At 37.9% G+C, this 12,912-nt stretch overlaps 1 protein-coding gene across 3 annotated transcripts in view; it reads left to right on the top strand.

Moving 5' to 3' along the window:
• ABCB5 (ATP binding cassette subfamily B member 5) overlaps nucleotides 1-12,912 on the top strand; it is a 35,954-nt gene that overhangs the window by 9,024 nt on the left and 14,018 nt on the right. For all 3 annotated transcript variants that reach the window (XM_026105131.2, XM_026105132.2, XM_026105130.2), the window contains 9 exons: nucleotides 762-939; nucleotides 1,933-2,046; nucleotides 3,011-3,121; nucleotides 4,652-4,777; nucleotides 5,782-5,985; nucleotides 7,414-7,584; nucleotides 9,627-9,788; nucleotides 10,282-10,491; nucleotides 12,527-12,673. In XM_026105131.2, the coding sequence (XP_025960916.1) occupies nucleotides 762-939; nucleotides 1,933-2,046; nucleotides 3,011-3,121; nucleotides 4,652-4,777; nucleotides 5,782-5,985; nucleotides 7,414-7,584; nucleotides 9,627-9,788; nucleotides 10,282-10,491; nucleotides 12,527-12,673 (1,423 nt within the window). The remainder of the gene's footprint in view (nucleotides 1-761; nucleotides 940-1,932; nucleotides 2,047-3,010; nucleotides 3,122-4,651; nucleotides 4,778-5,781; nucleotides 5,986-7,413; nucleotides 7,585-9,626; nucleotides 9,789-10,281; nucleotides 10,492-12,526; nucleotides 12,674-12,912) is intronic.

Raw genomic sequence — 12,912 nt, 5'->3', positions numbered from 1 at the left:
GAAGAAACTACAAGTTGCTGAGCCATGCCACTGACAAATAAAATGATACATTTGATCCCTAGGTTGAACTTTCCATAAAGACCTTGAGAAAGTGAAAGCTATTAGTTAGAGACTAGAGATGAATGAACTTGAACTATCCTTAGAAAAAATAATTCTTTCACTGAACTCATCAGTCTTTATACTGGTCTTATGTGCACTTACTTGCTATATTGTCATGCTAATCAGTAAATTAACCTAAATGAAAGACTTATGACTTCCAGAATGGTCAGCAAGAGAACCACTCTGGTAGTCAGCGGGAGCTCTGGCTTCTATTCATTTATCTGGCTTCATCCATAGTGCCTTTTTTTTTTTTTCCAAAAATTTGGAGGACTAAATCTTACATTTGATAGGTGATGTTGATAAACCCTTTTCAAGATTTCCTTTCAAAACTAAGAAAAACAAATTGCTCAACAGTGGTGTCTTGTATTTCATCATGAAAATGAAGTCATTGTACTCAGTTGTTTTCTAACTTTGTCTTTCACAGTGGTAATTCAGTCGTGAATGATGGGTTTACATGTTTTCAGAATAGGTCAGAGCAGATTTATTCAAAAGAATTATATTACTGCTAGCCTTCTGTCAAAAACATTCTGCATGCTAGGTTAGAATCTGGTTAATTGCTTTTATGGCAGAAAAACCTTTTAATTAAAAAAGGGCATTGGGAAATGTCAATCAGAGTGGCATGTGGTACCTGATAAATTAATGGTTTCCTCATCCATTTTCAGATATGATGCTAATCTGGAGTTTGCTAGAAGTGTTGGACTGAAAAAATCCATTACCACCAACATATCTCTGGGTGTTTCACAATTTCTGATCTTTGCATGCTATGCGCTTGCATTTTGGTATGGAACCAAACTCACTGTGGAGGAGAAAGAAAATTATGACATTGGTCGTGTGTTAATTGTAAGTACAGCAGTGCAGCCTTGAAAAATGCTCTGATTTCAAGCAAAAACTATGTTATACAAGCAGTCTATATAGTTATCCCTGCTTTCTCCTCAGCCACAAAGTGCATCCTAAACTAGCTGTTAGAGACTTACTTGGTATAAAAGAACTGAGAGGAGGGTATTTGTCTTACTTAACTTTTGAAACTAAAAGCTAGGCATCTAGTTTGAACAGGGCACCTGAATTCCCACTATAATCAATGTCAAGGCAAAAGTACCTGCAGAGTATGACTTTTCCCACTTGTCTTAGACACTATTGTAGGGCAGGATGAACAACCTAGAGCTGCTGTCTAGGCAACAAAGACAACTAACTTGGATGGCCAACAGAATTCCAGCCAGCTCATAAGATTAAATGAATCCCACTGGTGGGGTGAGCGTGTACTCTGAAGTCCTCAAGATCTCATTTGTCCATGATGTCTTTTTTGTGGGTGTTGTTTTTCTTCACTTGCAAGTAACATTACATTGCAATGTTAGCAATATATCTAGGTTGCTATTGGTTTGGAGGTGTTTGGCTATATTCTTCAAAAGTTTGGCTACATGCTTAACTTTCAGGTTTTGAGTGAGTTCTGATGAGTTCTCCTTAGTGTGGTTCCTGACAGCAAGTACGTTGATCCCACAGTTGGGATTTCAGTTAGGAAACTGGTCTATGTTTTGGGAGCCTCGTACTTTTGGGAACATCTGGAAAGCAACAGATAAAGATGTTTGTTCTGACTGCAGATGATAGAGAAAGCAAAAGCATCAAAAGGAAAAGCCATTCATGCCACAGAAACACGTATCAGTAGCTACTATTCACTGCTGAAAAACTTGAAGTGGGCAGGAGCTACTATAAAATTCACCTTTCACTTTTACATTTGATTTCCCTGGGAAGGGTGCACTAGAATGACTTGGGCATTGACAAGGTGTTGGCGCATCTGTAATCACCACTAATCTCATGGTTTCTCTCTGTCTGATGCAGGTCTTCTTCTCTGTGCTCATCGGTGCCTTCTCGCTGGGACAGGCAGCTCCCAATCTCGAGAGTGTAGCTAATGCACGTGGGGCTGCCTATGAAGTGTACAAAGTTATCAATAAGGTACTTAGAAATTAAGCTTTCCAACTAGGTTTACATTTTCCACCTTTGTCCTTGAGGGATATAACAAAAAAATCCCCAAAGTCTCCAAACCATGAACCCTAAAGATGCCTACCGCTGAAACCAATAGTAAGATATGTCCATTCATATAATGGAAACTGCTTCTTTTTTTTGTTATAATAAATTTTGGGAATCCTGGGATGTGGATCTGAGACTTGTGTGTGAGGTCAAATGTTAGATTTGCAGCTATATTGGGAAAGTAGTAAGGTACTACACCTTTTTTTTTTGTTTATGTATATATGTACAATTTCAGCTGAGCTGTTCTTTTTTTTTATTTGGGTATTAGTAGTGCTATTGAAAGCTATAATAATACAAAGTAACAGTGATGATGTTGCTATGAAAGAACATTTCCACATTATTATCGTCTTGGTCTTACCATTTTATGCAGCAATTGGTTATCTATATATACGGAATATTTTAAACAAATAGTACTAGAAAGCTAATACAGAAATGGCTGCATTTTTCCCCTTGCTCTGAGCATGAAACTCTTCTATATGTGTAACTGAGGTCCACATAGGATAGTACAGTTACTTAAGTTCTACACTTTCAGATTTTCTACTAAATATTTTGTTGTATTTGAGCATGTGCTGTATTTGTCGAATCAGAATTCACACATTTAATTGTTCCCGTGTATTCGTCTTCAAAAAGACCATAAATCCTTAGGTCAGCTGGCTATGCCTAATAATTTCATGCCACTTGTGTTATGTTTTTAAAGCCAAAAGGCTTTGTAAGAACAGCACTTCAATGACATGCAGCATCCCCCAAGTCTAATGCAACAGCTCAGCAATGATGTGCTGCAATGTAAACTGGCAGCTAAGAGTGTAAAGTAGAGAACAGTGTATCCAGCTGAAACAGCAGTTCCAAAAGTATAGTAATGAGCAATGCATTTTAAAAAATCTCTTTCCAGAAACGGCTTATAGATAGCAGCTCTCAAGAAGGCTACAAACCAGACAAGCTCATAGGCGAAATCGAGTTCAGAAATATCCATTTCAATTACCCATCCAGACCTGATGTTAAAGTAAGTGTTCATTGTATTTGTATCTAGTGTAATGAAATTCTGCAGCCTATATCTGTATTCTTTCTTTAATCCTTTTGTTATTGTTGCTCTTCAATGCTTTCTCAGCTCAGAAATCAGAGGTGACAGGGCAGAGCTCTTCTTCCTTCCTCTTAAAGAGCTCTCCAGGAGATAAGCTATGTTGTGGGTCTGCAGGCTGACTGGGAGGGAAGTAAGAAATATTTTGTCATCCCTCCCAAATCTCCTGAGTCAGCAGCTCTCTCTGCAAATAGTATCAAATAACATCAATAGAGCCATAAAGAATCAGCAAAGATATGTGGAAGTTATCCACAATCTCCCAAGCAATTGATGCAATACAGTGTAATCTCCACTGTCTAGACTAAACCAGATCAAATATAGCTACTGTCAGTGTTAATCTTGACACCTTTCCTGATAACAGAGAGTTTGAAACAGCCTATTAGGTACGTGTGACTATTGGCATTTGAAGAATTTATGGTATCCAGAACACAGTTCTTGCTGGATATGTGGACACCAGGATATCAGCATCCTGGAGATGTGAAGCTCACTGGATGTAACTTAGAGAGAGAAGCACAATATTGCAACTATTTTAATCTCTCATTGCAAAAACATGTGTAGGCAAAATTGTAAATCAGCCTGGTATAAACAAAAAGAGTTCCCATAGCAGCAAAATATTTTGGCAACTGCGCAGTATTACTCGTATATGAAAAGGACATCTTTTGAGGTAAAATGTTCCTAAATGTGAAAATGGCAACCAAGATACCATTATCTGTAACTATTATTCCCAAGGTTGCTCAGGTTGTTAACAATAAGGGTTGGGATGTCTTAAGGACCTTCCAGCAGCTACCTTGTCAAAATGACCGTTTGTAGATTAAAAATAGAACAAACCAAGCTTGTTTCTCAGCAATAATGCTAAGCACCTTTGATTTATTTTTTCTGTGAAATTCATAACTAAGTGTTGTGCCATTTTCTAAGCACTGAAAAACAGAGAAGGATGGCAGCAGACCATATAACCCTGAGTCTACAGTATCACACAAATCAGAGAAAATGAACCATCAAGTTTAGAGTACTATGGCTGTGTCTATAGTCGTTGATTTGAGTGTTCTGTGGAATTTTCCCAGGCACTGGAATGCAATGGTCTATGCAGGGAAGCTGTTAAAATGTTTCTTGGCATGAACTTGGCCTGTTCCAGCCATCAATCTTCTCAAATAATTCCCAGGCTTGGTTTAGTAGCCAGAATGATTCAGGGACCATTCCCAAAAGGCAGGTTGCCTACTGCCATCCTGTTTTGGAGGTTAATGCATGTCTCAAGCATAGTGTAGGGTGTTCCATTTCAGTGCCCCAGAACATTCCCAGGTACATTTAATTTACTACTATTGCCATACCCTGTCAGATGACACCCCACACTACTGTATTGATTATTGCTACAATTATCTTGACAGACTGGTTTTTAATCAATCTATCTATTTCAGTAACTTCAAATTTGTCAAACTGAAATATAATTTTTTTTCCCAGGTTCTTAAAGGTCTAAACTTGAAAGTTCAAACCGGGAAGACCATTGCTCTAGTTGGTGCCAGTGGTTGTGGAAAAAGCACTACCATTCAGTTGCTACAGAGATTCTATGATCCCATCCAAGGAGAAGTAAGTTCCTACAAGTGAATTATAAAAACTGAGAGCTATTAGGACAAGCATGAATTTCCCATGTTGACTGAACTTTGATTATTGATTGAATTGGAGCACATCTCTGTGTAGTGTTGTAATTCCACCATTTAAACTTCAAATGAACTGTCTTTTTCTGATGACCTGACTTCTTCTTTATTATGTTCCTCTTTCTTCAGTAGCTTGCCAGAAATTGCTAATACCACAAATCTTTCAACAGATGCAAAGATATGAAATTAAAGTTCTTCTTATTAACAACTGGCTTCTGTAAACTTTGACTTACTTTCTCTCTCTCTCTCTTAAAAAAACAAAAGCAAAAAAACAAAAACAAAGCATAATCAAACAGTGCTCTTCCACGTTTCTCTTCCTTTCCATTGAACATAAACAAAAACCTGGAGCTTTTCCTATTTTAAACAATTGTTTTCGTGGCTCATTTTCCTGAATCTGCTAGTCCACAGCAAAACTTTGCATCATTATACATTGTATGTCTGCTTTATTGCTACTAAACACTAGATCTGGTCAGTAAATGGTGAGTGTTTCTCATGAGAAATTTTCAAAGGAAAATATATATATTTAAGGAAAATGTTATTTTTGTATTAAACAATATTTAAAGAATGCTACTTAATAATTATTACTCTTTGTTGGGACTAGGTAAGTATTTCAAGTATTAAAGAGTAAACTACTACTATATAATGTATCAAGATAGCTATCAATTATCAATGCAGTTGTTTCGTAGCTATTGTTTCCATGGCTGTACATGCCTCAGTTTGCTGTTTTTCTGTTGTGCCACTATAAATGTTCAGAGGACCATATGGCAAATGATCTACCTTAAAAATAATCTCCCTCATTCTTTTTGGTGGACTTAGACTGTTACTTCAATCTGGTGTAAAGCGCAGCCACAGAGTTAATCATTTACCTTTTTCAATTGATTTATTATAAATAGAATTCATTTCCTCATCATTTTTGACATATGCTTTTCCTCTCAGGTTACCTTAGATGGACAGGATATTCGGACACTTAATGTAAAGTGGCTAAGAGAAAATATTGGTATTGTGAGCCAGGAGCCTGTTTTGTTTGCAACAACGATAGCTGAGAACATTCGCTATGGCAGAGAAGATATTTCTGATGCTGAAATTGAGCAAGCAGCTAAAGAAGCCAATGCTTTTGATTTTATATCAAGACTGCCTGATGTGAGTTCATGAACTTTTTTAGTATAAGAACCAAAGGTCTGTTTAGGCCAGTGTCCTTTTCCTGACAGGGAGAGCATGGGAAATCAAGCTATAGTGTAACTTCCCAAAATATTCTTATAGCCTCCAGCAGCTTTCAGTTCAGGGACTTTCTCGGCCAGATATTGTGCCTTCGTGTGGTTGCCCTCAATGGATTTGTTCCTATGTCTACAAGAAATGTAGATGCTTTAACTCAGGAGAATGGAAGCTGCACAGCTGTATTACCCTCCCTGCTGAAGAGTCGGGCATTTAACAAGAAGATCCAGAAACCCAAATCTCTGCATGGGGAGCCATCTGTGCATTTCAATAAGAAATGGGGAAATAGGGAAGCGTGCCCTGAACTCAAGCTATTTCTGGGAGCTTAATATGGATTGCAGAGAAGCATCTCCTTCCACCTGAGATTCACTGCTTTGAATACTCTCCTAGTAGTAGATGCATTAACTCCTTTCTTTTTTTTTGTGGGGGGGGGGGGGGGGGGGAGGAAAACAAGATCAGTCACTCGAAACACATCCTCAAGAATGGATGATGGTATGCCCCTCCTTTTTGTTCCTGCAATTAAAAAGAGATGGAAAAGTGCCCACCAGGGGTTTTGATTTCAAATTCTTCCACTATAGGAGAGAACTCAACCCCCATCTCTCAGGTATATACCATTTCTAGCATGAGAAAGCTTATTCCAAGATGGGAAAAGTTCACAATCTCCTCTTCTAAAGCCACTGTACTTGCATGGAGACATGACAAGATCTTTTCCTGGGTCAAAGGGAGAGACAGGAAAGTGGGACTGAACCCCATAAGCTGAGGGAACTAACCAGACGAGAGCCAGGAATTCAAGTCTTTCCTCTCAGGAATGGTTATTAGATCACATTTTCTGCTTAAACAGCTGTAATATAGTGTAGCTTGGGACTTACTCCTTTGGAGTGAGTGACCAGGTCAGTAGGACCCAAGTTGTGGCACCAAGGAGGTGTCCTGGGATCAGAGGAGGCAATATTAGAGGTCCTGGTGAGACATTGATATGACTTAGATCCCTATAGTCTCAGTCGTGTTGAAAAGGTAGGTAGTCCTCAGCAAAAGCAGAGATGCCTTTTACAGGATTGACTTCAGAAAAGCCAGGGTTTGGAGCACTCTGAGAGCAAATAGTAATGATCAAGACTGTACAGTTCTAATTTAGGCATGGAAAGTATGTAATGGGGGTAGAAGAGTTTAACTAATAGCTAGCTGGACAGGTGTAGTTGCATGTTTGCTCTGCCCATGCTCAGGTCGGCCAGATAAACTACCTCTTGTCTAGAAGTTGAGCATGAACACAGCATTGTACACATTGTCTGTCACATTGGCAGAGAAGCATAGAGTTTGTCTAAGACATTCCACAACTTTTATTTCATTTTCTCTTTTTCTCAGAAATTTAACACCATGGTAGGGGAAAGAGGGGCTCAGCTGAGTGGAGGACAGAAGCAGCGAATAGCTATTGCCCGTGCCCTGGCAAGGAATCCTAAGATTCTTCTTCTGGATGAAGCTACATCTGCATTAGATACTCAGAGTGAATCCATAGTGCAAGCAGCTCTTGATAAGGTATGGATTTTGTTATTAAAACTACCAGTCACCATGAAAAAGCATGTTGCAACAGCACTTGATAAAAATTAACATGCAGTTTTCAGTGTAGCTTTCTGTTAGGATCAAGGACACTGGAAAATAAAATTTGGATGGATGTTTCAATTTCAGTGTTATAATAGTAAACTTATAATAATTAATCAAAACTCCACTTGGGAATCACATCTTTTTTTTTTTTAGTATTATTACTAATTATCAAGACATTTACACTCATATGTAAGTATAACTTAGGTCTCCTGCTGTTCTTTCCTCAAATCACAATTGTTCACTTCCTGGTGAAGTATGGATAGCACATTATCAAGGCAAGGCATGAAGACTGAATGGCCTTTCAGGATAAATTGATAGAAACATAGTCACTTTGTAATCTTCAGACAGCTCTTGGAAATTAGCCATTTTCTTTTTCACAAATAGAGACTGAATATAACTGAGACCCTTCACTGAACAAAAAGCTGAGCTAGTTACCAACACTAAGTCTCTGCTTCCCATTTGTTACCAGCACCACAGCTATAGGGTAGATGCTACTGTGGAGCAGAGCTGTCAGAGCTCATGCCAGTGCCTCTGTCCCTCCAGCTGATGTCCCTTCCTTAGCATGGCTGTCCTACATCAGCAGTTTCCACTCAGATGAAGTGGAGTCTGGAGCCTTTGATTAACCAAGAACTACACGGTTGGTCTGGAATGTTGTATCACATATCTAATGTGTATTTTAATGTTTTTTTAAAAAAGCTTAGTGAAAAATCCGACCTTTTATTTCAGTAGTCATGAGCACAGATTTATGAGTCACAAGTATATCTCAAGGGAAATATATAACTTATCACCTTCATCACCAGTCAGTTTAAATCTAAGAGGCCAAATGTAGCTGTCAGTTATACTCAGAGGACTACACTGATATTTTTAGTATTGAGGTAATAGGGATCCAAAGATAATATTCTTCTAATTTGTATATAAATGATATATTATTGCTGCGAAGTAAGGCACTAGAAAAGGTTGCCACTTCAACCATAATTTAGATTTTTGTCTGCATGTACCCTATCCCTTAATCCCATGATTAAATAATAACTTTTTCTTCCAGAAGTTTATTGCTTCATTTAGTGGATAACACAGAACAGTCCCTGTGCAGTGCTCTCCCTCTATATGCTCTGTCCTCATCCTGCAGGCTCCTGGACTGCAGAACTCTCATTTATTGCAAGAGACTTCAGTTTTCTCTTCCTGCTCCCAAGCCAATGTCTGCTCCAGGCTTTGGGGAAGAGGGCAGTCACAGTTTCCTCCAGCAGTCGCAAGCTGGCGGATGCTCAGTCACTGAATGAGGCCTGTGTGTGTCACTGGCCTATATGTGGGAACTGGCAAGGGATGGAGCATATAACCTGCCAACTGAGACTTCGGAAGCTCTAGCTGCCATATATTGGCAAAGCCCTACTGAGAGCATATCAGCTGATGATTTGAGACACGGCTAATTAGAAGGACTTGGAGAGAGTTTTAGGGTCACATTTCTGACCCAGATGTTCTCCACTCCTTTACACTTTCCTGCTAAGTCTTATCAGAAGTCATGCTAATGTTCTACTAACAAAAATATTCACAGAAATTATGTTAATAAAATATATTTTTAGTTTTATTTTGAGAAATATCTAATAATTTTCATTGCATTTCCTTCCCACACATGTGTAGATGTACAAACACTTTATGTGCAACTTTAGCTTGAACAGTTCAATTTCGGTTAAAAAAAAAAGTCAAGTAACCTAATTATAGGCTTTAATACCTTCATTGTCTATCTAATAAGATTAATCCGATTTTCTCTTCCTGAATTCAGTAATTGGAAGTGTCCTTAGACTGATAAGCAAGAGACATGAAACCAGGGAAAAGAGTGGTGATTTTTAGAAGGGAGGGTTTTATTTTTGTATGTATGTATCTATCTATATATATAATAAATACCTAAAAATATTTTTGTTTTGGTTTTGTTATTTACATGCACATTTTAATGTAAATTGCTTTTGTTATTTTTCTAAAAGGCTCGGAATGGGCGTACCACCATTGTGATTGCTCACAGACTGTCTACCATCAGGACTGCTGACACTATTGCTGCATTTGAGAAAGGTGTTGTGGTTGAACAAGGTACACACAGTGAACTCATGTTGCAGAAGGGAGTCTACTATTCTCTTGTAATGCAGCAGGTAATGGCAAATGATTTGATTTGCTGTCATTGCTTGATGAAGTTGTATGTGTAATATCTTAAGATGCTGCTTATGACACATGCTGACATGTGCTTTCTCTCTGTAGTTCCTGCATGTTGTCCAGCTGAAAGCTAGTCAGTCAGTCTAGTCTAAGACATGGGCACAGCCTTGGATACTTGGGTTTTTTTTACCTGTAATGGTTTCATGTTGACATGATCTAATATGTCAAAAACGTAATTGATTAGAAGACAGAGACTACAAAATTATGACATAATCACAGGATTGATAGATTCCAGATCCCACTTACACAGAGTGCTTAAAAAAAAATTTAAAAAAAGAAAGAGACAAATTCTCTACTACTTCTACCATTTCAGAACTAATGAAGCAACTGTGCTCACGTGATTGAAGTAACAATATTCATGAGAAACAAGTTTCACTCTTCCTTCTCTCCACTCAAAATGTCTTGTGATTGTGTATCCTGAATTGTCACTAGGGTTGTAGCAGTAATGTTCAAGATGATGTGACATCAGAAGATGAAAACAACAGAAATGATCTTGTGCAAGAATTGACTGGTCAAGTTGATTTTGAGGATCTGGAGATCTTTAAGAAAGGCAGCATTCGCAGAAGATCCAGCAGATATAAGAGCAGAAGGCACTCTTCTAAGAAGAAATCCTCTGAAAAAAAGCAAAAAAAGGACCTGGAGGTTGGTACTAAAATTTTAGTTCAGAGGTTTAGTGATAGCTTGTAAGCATAATCACAAAGCACAGTATTTTAATTATTTTTAGATAGCTGACAGCCATGCATGCAACCTTGACTCTGGTGCTATTATAGGGACTACAAGCTATGGTGAGTATTTACCCTCAGGAATATAGGGGAAACATGTACATTTTACATATCAAAAATCACATTTGGACACTATTGAAACAAAATGTGGGAAAAATTGTGCTGCTAGAGATCTATTATAATCAGTAAAATACATACTAAGTCTCAAGTTTTGTCATACTTTATAAAATTAGGTGTATTAATTTCAGCGTCCTTGGCAAGTTCTAATTCTGTCTAGTTAAAATAATTGTGAGATTTCCTTTCCAGTATTCTTTACTTCTTGATGTGAAGTGTTGCACAGACTTGTGGATAATATAATACCCAGGGCGCGCATAGCAAGTTTTAAGTCACTTTGGGATATCATATTACATATATATGAAATGGAAAAAAGGTACTAAAACCGTGAATTTTTGAAGTGTAACCTAAATAAAAGAACCACCTCTCTCTGTCTCTCTATATATATCAATATATCTATATCTACATAGTTCTGGAGATTGTCATTTATTCAAATAAAACACTTTCATTGATCAGAAGGAGGAAGAAAAAGTCAGGTTTTAGAGATAGAACATTGTTTTGTCAAAGCTGAGCAAAACTTGCTCATTGCAATCGATAGGAGAACACTCCTAGTGGATTCTGGGTTCTACTTTGTCTAGAAAGCTCAGCATAACTTAGTTTTGATATATCACACTTTGTACTATTTGAACTGCATGTAAGAATTCCTAGCATTTTTGGTATCAAAAGTATTGGAAAAAAGAGTTGCCAATTTTTTTTTCGTTATTATTTTTTAACCTGACTTCCAGACCTTCAATGCGAAGAAACAAAATGCATATTCTGACATAAAAACCTGGATTCTTTGAAATCTATGGAAATTACGATTTCATCTGTAATATAGCATCTGATTATTTAGCATATTTTTGGAAGCCATGGTGTCCTTTGCATTTATCTATGTTGCTTTTCACTAGAATATGGTTTCCAGCTAATACATGATACAAACAGTGCACAGGAACTGGCTGCATTTATATTATCACAAAAATGTGTGACTTTAAAACATACTTTTTGTCTTTTTATTATTATGTTCAAGCTTAAGACCTTAGAGGAAGTGAGTATAAGTACTCATGGCTTAGTATTCATCACATTGGCAAAAAAATTAAGAAATGAAGTGTCTAGCTGTTGTAATTTTTTATTTCAAAAAGTTCAACTCACTTTTATGGTTGAAGTTCAACCACTTGATGCTTCTGAAGCACAGGGTAAGATAACCAGGAGGCAAGAGCAACAATCCCATCTAATATTTTGTTTCAGTTCCAGTGTTTTCATTTTTTGCTTTTCCAGACCTTACCCAGTGGAAGCATAGACATGTGAGTAAATCAGTAAAACACAACAGAGTATTTGTGTATTTTCAAAGGAAATGCAGGCTAAATCACTGTTACATATGCCTCTTTCATGCTTCTGATAATGATGCATAGGCTGTATTTTGTAAAAGAAAAAGACATCTATACCCAATTGTATTACTGCCAATCCACTAGCATTTAGCTGAAGCTGAACCAGAAGAATCTTTTCTATGCTCTAGACAGTGCGACTTTTAGTTGTTTATAATGATTCAAGTGTTAAAGTTGCCATTCATGGTGACCAGTCCTATCTGACTTTCAATGGACTGTACTGACCCTCCTCCCGTCATGACTTAGCCTTTTGTTGAATTTTTGTCTCCAGATTTATACAGTGCAACTGAAGTCCTAGGACATGAAACAGCAAAGCTGCAGATCTCCAGCATGTTTGCTCATTCAGAGAGTGCACATAGAGGGCTTTCAGTAGTTTACTAAGACGGTTCACTACTCAATGCCCAATTAACTCCTCCTCTATGGGGATTTTTGTGTTCTGCAACTTTCTGAGGAAAACTTGCAAACTTCCCTTTCTTCTAGGAAGAAAATCTCCCTGCTGTGTCATACTCCAGAATCCTGGCTCTAAACAAACCTGAATGGCTGTATGTACTACTAGGAGTGATTGCTGCTGCTATTTTGGGTGGAGTCCATCCTGCATTTGCTGTTATATTTGGAAAAATCATTGGGGTAAGTTCTGCAAATGGACATTGGATTCCTGAGCCTCCTTCATCCCAGCCAGTTCTCTCCATGGGAGACTCTGGGTGGGATCCACTCGTGTAAATGTAGCCCCCATTGCCCCCTTTCAGGTGCCTCAGACATCCAACAGCATACAGAAGGCCACTGGATGCCTATGTTTAGACAGCAGAATTACATGGGGATAGGGGGAAGGTTACCATCTCTGCAGTCTAAAGGCTGGGTTTTTTCAT

This window comes from Dromaius novaehollandiae, chromosome 2 (assembly GCF_036370855.1).
Source record: "Dromaius novaehollandiae isolate bDroNov1 chromosome 2, bDroNov1.hap1, whole genome shotgun sequence".
Taxonomy (NCBI): Eukaryota; Metazoa; Chordata; class Aves; order Casuariiformes; family Dromaiidae; genus Dromaius; species Dromaius novaehollandiae.
The sequence above is the reverse complement of the archived record's forward strand: the minus strand, read 5'-3'. Positions and strand labels throughout refer to the sequence as shown.